The 8,172-nt window shown below is 36.4% G+C and overlaps 1 protein-coding gene across 6 annotated transcripts in view; it reads right to left on the reverse strand.

The window, feature by feature from the left end:
* The window catches only part of C5H12orf50 (chromosome 5 C12orf50 homolog), a 49,423-nt gene that overhangs the window by 37,922 nt on the left and 3,329 nt on the right, over positions 1-8,172 (reverse strand). Inside the window, exons 1-4 of one of the 6 annotated variants that reach the window (XM_007503136.3) lie at positions 7,851-8,150; positions 5,232-5,754; positions 598-717; positions 112-232 (exon numbers count right to left, since the gene is read on the reverse strand). In XM_007503136.3, coding sequence (XP_007503198.1) covers positions 112-232; positions 598-609 — 133 coding nt within the window. In that variant the 5' untranslated portion in view covers positions 610-717; positions 5,232-5,754; positions 7,851-8,150. Of the gene's footprint in view, positions 1-111; positions 233-597; positions 718-3,017; positions 3,262-4,560; positions 4,718-5,231; positions 5,755-7,850; positions 8,151-8,172 lie in introns of those variants that run through there. The other 5 variants (XM_001364624.4, XM_056798616.1, XM_016425691.2 and 2 more) reach the window with 5 other exon arrangements.

Consider the following 8,172-nt stretch of genomic DNA (forward strand, 5'->3'; position numbering starts at 1 on the left):
CTGCCAATCCCACATTATTATTTCTAGGCAGGTGGTTTCCAACTATAGCAGAAGTTTACATTCCGATCTGACTCTGATTCCACAAGAATACGATTAAGAAAATATACTCACTGCTACTTGGTGGCAAAAAAAGTCCATTGATATTACGGGGTTTGCTATGATAAAACACACAACTGATCTTCACACAACCAAGAGGCTGAGTTTCCCAGAAGCATGAAATGCTGCAGTTTTGCTAGAGAAAAAGGGGAAGAAAGGGAGTTTTCAGAGTCATATTCATAACAAACTCAACTATTTCATAAGAGAAAAAAATAACAATAAAGTGCCAAATGAAAGCGATTGCTTTTTAATCAATGGGGAATTGTCCTGCTGTCAATGTCGTAGCCCTAAATTTGAACTGAGGTCGCAGAGGCTCCTATGACATATTCCTGTGTACTAGCCTAAGGTTTTTACTTCAGTAGTGAGCTAACGTCATCAATTTCATTATTTGCCACCAGTAGGAGTAGCTCCCTGTCATGTTGTGATGTAGGTCAAGAAGATTACTAACGTGCTATATTATTGACAAAGAATGACGATGAGGAGGAGGAGGAGCAATTCTACCTGCATTTCCATGTGTCTAAATCTGCAAAGTGGATCTAAACATTTTCCCTCTCTCCATAATGAGCACACAGTGTCACTGCCAAGGGCTTCTTCACAGTGTCGGAATCGGCACTGGGAACCCTAAGAGAAAAAAGTAAACAGTGCAGAAAACTCACAATATATTGATGCTAGAGGTCAACAATAATTGTAGGTCACTTACTTGTACCTATCTTTCTCATGATTTTTAAAATGAATATGCTTAGAGCTAATTTAGAAAGTCATTAGCAAAATAAATACCAGAAATGTAACACCACTTGCCAAAAAACTTTGGCAGCTCGTTTCAATTTATTGTTAGGTGAGTCTGTTGTATGAGGAGAATTAAAGAATACTACAAAATAATGTGGTATAGTGGTATTTAATACTGCATGCCAAAAATGATTGGCAATATATGAGCTATATATTTTTTATCTGAAGCTCATCAAGTAGATGTGAAAAGGGTCAGTGATAATCCAGGCCATAGCCCAGGAATAGGATATGCATGAATGCTACAAGCATTCTGAAAACCTTTCATTTCCAAAAACAACTTTCAAGGCCTAACTAGCTGATTCTATGCAAACAGAGAATCCTTATTTATTCATTGAGATCTCTGTTCTCAAACCAGTGCCTATGGACTCATGCTTTTTTAATGGTCAGTATGTGTCTAAGAAAATGATGAATGGATCTGATACTTTATTTTTTAATTTCTATTTTTCTATTTATATATTTTCCATTTTTCTCATCAAAAATTAGATTGTACTACATTATAATTACTATTCTTTTGCTATCAAGGACCTCATATTTTTTAAAAACCCTTACCCTTCTGTCTTAGAATCAATACTAAGCATCAGTTGCAAGGCAGAAGAGCAGTAAGGGCTAGTTAGTGGGGATTAAGTGACTTGCCCAGGGTCACACAGATAGGAAGTGTCATGAGGCCCTATTTGAACCCAGTACCCACCCCCCCTAGATCCACTGAGATACCTAGCTGCCCCAAGTACTTTATATTAAAAACTAGGTGTACCTAAGTAGGATGTATTTAGTATACCACCAGGATAATTAAATCTGCATTCTTTCCATAACACAAAAACCCCATTGCTTTGCTTCTATCCTTCTCATTTTTATAATATGGCAAAAGTGTTGGCTAACATTGGGGTTAGTGTCCTGCTGTCAGAGAGGTAGACAAAGGATTGTCCCAGTACATTCCTCACCATATTCTCTATATTTGATCTTTTCATCCTGCCTTTTCAATTTTTAAATGTCTCTGGCAGTGACATTTCTACTGTGGCTTAACAGTTCTGAGAGTCCCCTTTTATATTATGTTGGATTCCTAGCTCTATTATGAGGAATTAGACCCAGCAACTAATTCCTCTGCTCTGATTTTACATTAGTTGTGTATTTCAGTCACAGATTTAGACTTTTTGTGTAAATCTCTTGACTCCACTAATTCAAATCCCTTGTGTCATGTATGAACTGGCATTGTAGAGCAAATGCTGGGTTTGAAATCAGTTATCTAGGTCCAGATCTCAGCCCTATCATTTGGCACTCGAACATGATCTTGGGCAAAGTCACTTAAGTTCATATAGACGTCAATTTCCTCATCAGTAAAAATAAGGGGGAGAGAACTAAATGATCTCAGTTTTTTTTCCCTAGTTTTAAGCCTAGTATCTGTGACGTTGGGTTAATGTTATTCCTGTTTGACTTACTGAACTAATAATATAAGTTAGAGAGAATTATAATTTTGCCAACCTGAACATTTACTTTTATTTTTTCCTTTAAGAGTTATTCTCGATAAGCCATTAATTTTATTAATCCATTCAACAAACATTTATTGAATGTCTACTGAGAATAGAGCACTGTGCTGGGGACTTGGAAAGCTACAAAATTATGAACAATTTTAAAATTACATGGCAAAGCACAGTAATTATTTTAAGTAATTATTAAAGAGAAAATGAATTGGATTCATTAAAGTGAGTCTGAGGTGGCCTGAATGAAACAGGGAGAGTAGAACAGAAGTAATTCACCACACCCACAATCTCCATTAATCCAAAGAGCCACATGCCTAGTACATGCTTGGCAGAGTTTTCTATGAAATAGGATTCTATTACTAGCAACTCAAAGTTTGGAAGAACTTCAGGTTGTACACTTAAGAAAATATGTGGCTTAAGAGCCACTTTCTGAGTAGGACTGTTTTAGGCAGTATTGTTTTCAGTCAAATAAGTAAAAATATCACATCCTCCTATATTTCTTTATAGAAATTCAACTATACCATAGTAAATATATGGGTAAGCAAAAACCAAAAACAATTGGCTAATGTCAATTTGGTCATGCAAATTTATGTTATACTTTCCTTCTCTCTACTAGAAAGCTATGAGATGTGAATGCCTGTAAATTTGTACAATATTTACCTTTATGCATGTGGAATAAAAAAAGAAATAGCAGTCATTCCCAACTTCTGTCATTTTCACCTCTCTTGCTGCTACTCCACTGTCCTTATATAAGAATTGCAGGAATGTAATTTTAAGAAGTCTCAGTGTGTAAGGAAAAATAAAAAATAAAAAATAAAAAACTCTCTTTTCCAGAGTTGTCCAGGTAATCAGTAGTAATCTCCTTTTAAAACTGACCTCCTGTTGACAGTATATTACGCAATACGTAATTCTTAACAAAATTTTAAATCAGAAGATACCTTCTCTCGCTTTGCAGAAATGTTGAAAGTGGTTGCTAGCCAGCACACAAATTCAAACTTCCAGAATTTTTCTCATTGTTACCTAGGTCATTATGTGCTCATCATAAATGACCTCACAAGTACCTGTTGGCCAGTTTCACATTAAGGAATAATGTCACAGTACTGCCTATAATCTTGATTCCAGGGTGATATTAACTAGGATGGCCTTTAAAAATACAATCATGTCTTTTTCTACCAATCTTTTGGTTAAAAACACACATACACACTCAGACACACATGAGAAGAAATCAAACATAATTTCATATTTTGGAGAGGGGAATGAGTATTTTATAAAAAATGAGTTAGGTACTTAGTACCTATTTTTAAAAACATGTTAGAGATACCTAAAAATTTTAAGTTGGAGGGAAGAATATTCCTAGTTGTTAAATTAATATGAACTCATTTGCTATACAAATATGTACTTGATTGCTGTAACCCACTGTTAGATAGAAATCAAAGTCAAATTTGCATATTACATATCAACAGCTATCTGAAAATAAATTGAGATTACTTATTCATCATGTATCTCTATAGTCTATTTCTTTTATTTTATCTTTAAGGAAAAAAGGGTTTCTTCCTAGAGCAGACCATTTGCTGAGTGGAAGTTTTCAAAAATCAGAAGATAGAGATATGGAAGTCTTATAGTGAGAGAGACATTATAATGTCTCCCACCCAGAATGAGATGTTATAATTTGGAGGTCTTGTCACTAGCGTCCTTATAGAGCTATGAGAAGCTATCAATAATTAATAAAGACCTAAATGGAGGCAACCTTAAAAATAAGTCAGAGAAAAAAAGTAAGGGAAGAGTCTTTACCAGAGAAGGGAGTATTTTAAAAGTTAAAATGCACTCCTATTTTGTTGGAAGTTTTTAAAGAAAGAATTAGATAAAAAAAAGTAGTTTTCCCACATTATTTGGTTAAAGTTATTGGCAAAGTAAACTTTCTGCATATAATGGTTTAAATTTTTGTTTTCAGAGTATTGAAAGAACGGGCAGAGACCAATGATACAAATACATATACATATACTCTATACGTAACCTTATTTAACAAAAAAAAAAAAAAAGAACTTAACATTTAGGAAAATACTTTGAATAAGAACCTTTTTTTAAAAAATGGCAACTGCTTTAGAAACTTAGTTGACGAAACAGAAAATAAAAAGATTTGGATAACATCTCAAAAATATAAGTAAAATATAGAAAAAATGTCTTGACTCTCATTTCACCCTACCTTCTAACTCTAGAACAACGAAGTACCCATCCTAAGCACATAGGCTACTGGGATAATCACCCCCAATGAACATTTTTAAATGATCATTGACTCCAAATAAATGGTCTGTTCACCTATGGACTTGTAGCTGCTTTTGAAATTGTTTTCAAATACTGTTACCAAGCACCATTATTGCATGGCTACATGTGGCAACATGCTTACAGCCATTGTGAGAATCTGATGTGTATATATGAGGACAAACTTTTTCAGAGAAATGTTTTTACATCATAAAGCCACATTATGTTCACGGATCGTCAGTACCCCGGCATAGCAGAAAGAGAATCAGGGGCCAATGTGGAATGAGCTTTATCATTGGGAAGAGTAATTAGTTCTGCTTCTTTATGGTAATTCAATCATTCTAGGGAAGACAAAACACTTACAGTCTGTACTCAAGAAGCTCAACCTTTCAAGGGAAGAGACATTATGTATTAGTGGAACTTTAGTCCTTGCAAGGAAGACTAAGAAGATGGTTGGAAAAGGATTGAAACTGAGTTCCCCAGTCAGGGATCTGTGTTTCAGACTCTGGTGATGCCAGACTTGGTTGCATGCTAGAATATTGGCAGTCTTTTCAAACCAAAGCCCTCTCATGGGATTTTCCCCAACCCATAGCCTGCAATGCTGTTATCACTTACCTGGGGCTGGCAGCTACTCCTTGCTGCTTCCTGCAGCCCAAGAGATCCAGGCCGTACTGGTGGGTGCCCCCCTTCAGGGTAGGAGTCCAGTTTGTGGCTGTGAGTTGGTGGTCCTGGGGCTGACAGTGGACATGGACTGCTGCCTCTGCTGCCTGGGACTTATTCCCACGGCTGTGTTGCAGACATTGAAGAAATTGCTGCATGTGTGATGGAGAGTACATGTGGACAGAGAGATTGGTGGCCTCTCTGCTACTATTCAAACAGCACGCGGAATGTTTTAGGTGATGCTCCTTCCCCAGAAGTGAGAGAATGTTGAACTTGGAAAGTTCTGTGACAGTTTGGGAAATGGCAGTTGTGGGTGGCTATTTATTTAAATATCTGTCCTTCAAAAGACAGAGAAGGCAAAGCTACTTTGGATCATTCCTTGGCAGGAAGAAAGACACACTGATGTTTGATATTAAAGATTTGATATAGCCAGTTCCAGCACTGGATAATCCACATGTAGGGTTTCTTTGCTTCCTTACTGTCTCACGGGGAAAAGTAAGATAATGGAAGAAAGGAAATAATTTGAAATTGGCAAATTTTGGTCTTCTTTCTACTTCTGCCCACTCCAATCAACCAGTTAACTGATTAAAAAAAAAAAAAACTGACCTCAGCATCTTTTGCCTTTTGGCAAACTACCCTCTACAGATTCAATTACCTTAAAAAAATATATATATGTATGTATATATATTCATTTTAAGCTCATTCTTTGTGCAAGGCATCATACTAGGTACTGGAGGTAAAAAGACAAAACAATTCCTAACTTACTACATTCTACTAGCAGGAGATTCTTACAAAGGTACTAATCCTTTTTTGGATTTTAGTTGTCTAATTGAGCAAAACACCAAACAACTGCATACTTGTGGCTTTGAAGAGAAAGCATCTGCAATGAGATCTCCACTTTGTCTAAATGTATATAAAGAATGGCAGGAAGAAAGTAAAATCCCCCCTATAACTTCATTTAGACTGAAGAATACATAAAACAGAGGACCAGTTAGATACCATTATTTGTTAAATGCGTATTCAATTAATTCTTGGATTTGAAAAGTTTCATTTAATTGGACATCTTAAAGATTCATTGCAATGCTCATGTTTCAGAACTGTGGGACACTGATTAATTAGGTTTTCATAGTTTTAGCTGAATAGTGTGGGAGAGTAGAGAATTGGCCTCAAAACAAGAACTCTCATGTCCCAAACCTGAGGTACTATTGACTGTGGGACCCCTGGGCAAGTTAACTTGAATTAGCTTTGGTGGACCTGGGATTTTTGATACCAAGGAAATCACAGGTCCAGCCCCCATCTTGATCTTGATTCTATTTAAAGAAATGGCTAACAGGCCTGACTTTCCTTCTGCTGGGAGTTTGGTCTCTTGCTCTCACTTTTGGGAAGTTGTTAATTTATTGTATTTACAATGAATTCTCTGAAGGATTGGATTTTGACTGAGACACTTAAGGACCATTTGAATAATATATCTCACCCTCCCCCAAGTTATTGTCCACTTGAAGCCTTGAAATTTCAACTATAACATGCAGCTTTAATGGATCAGAAAAAAACAAAAACAAAAAACAAAAAACAAAATAAGAACCACCAACAATAGAATTTTTCTTTTTGTAAAAATGTGTACATTTGTAAAAAGTAAATTAGGTTATCATGACCCAATAGATTTTTAAGAATTACTCATTAAAGCTGAAAGGATAGCACTTTGCAAAAGTTACTATTTTTTTAAAAATAATTTTTTATGGTGGGAATTTTAAGAAAACTAAGCAAGTTTGTGTTACAAAATTACAGCATATGAAGCCAAAATGAATAGTAAGAGGAAATTCTCAAGTACATATTCAGAAGAAATTTTGGAGAATACCAGAGACTAGTTCTCTTTGCTTCTTGTAATTTTCTTAAACTTGATATCTTAGGCCACTTACCAACTGACATCCATTCTATAAGACATTCATGAAGGATTTGATGAAGTCTGGTAGGTAATTAGAATAAATTCTGATTTGTTTACTGATAATTTTCCCTTGTTTGGGAAAGAACATCTTTCCAAAACTGTGTCATAGTTGGATATAGATGTCTAAAGCAGTCTTTTCACAGGTTTAGATGAATGATATTTTGTGAAATCAATTTCTACACTGCCATAGGTTTTGATTATCCTTCAGGTGTTTTCTCTAGTTTCCTGCAGCTCTAATGTTATTTTTCTGAGCAATTTCATTAGAGCAGGAGCTATGTGGCTATTTGTATACCCAGTGTTGAGCACCTAGTAAGGGCTTAATAAAAGCTTGCTCCGTTAATCTACCTTGGTCCAGCAGATAGAGCCCTGAGGCTGAAATCTGGAAGACCTGGGTTCAAACGTGACTTCAGGTACTTACAGGCTGTGTAAACTGGTCAAGTCACTTCACCCCTATCTGCCTCAGTTTCCTAATCTGTAAAGTGGAGATCATAACAGTACCTACCTCCCAAGGTTGTTGTGAGGATCAAATAAAATAATAGTTGTAAAGGGCTTAGCATGATGCCTGGCAAAGAGTAAGCACTATGTAAATGTTAGCTATTGTTATTATTCATCCATTCATTCATTCCACTCACTAAAAAGTGGGGGGACCTGGCGGTTTCACCAAGAAGGTTCTAGATGGGCATGTTGTATGTTAAGTTATTGACAGTTTCCCATTTTATGTAGTTTAAGCTAATTATTAGGAAGAACTTTCAGTTCAAGAGTGTGGGCGCCCATAAACAGAGAGAACGCCCCTTGAAGTTAATTAGCTGCAGAAGGTCAGAGCTCAGGGTTTTTGGACGAAGATGTTTCTCTCGGTCCTCCGCCGTACTACAATTCCCAGCGGCCCTTGCAGCAGGAACTCCCCCCTCCTCCCTTTCCGGAGGTTCGCCCCGCCTGCGCTGGTATCGGCGGCCT

Source organism: Monodelphis domestica, chromosome 5, assembly GCF_027887165.1.
Source record: "Monodelphis domestica isolate mMonDom1 chromosome 5, mMonDom1.pri, whole genome shotgun sequence".
NCBI lineage: Eukaryota > Metazoa > Chordata > Mammalia > Didelphimorphia > Didelphidae > Monodelphis > Monodelphis domestica.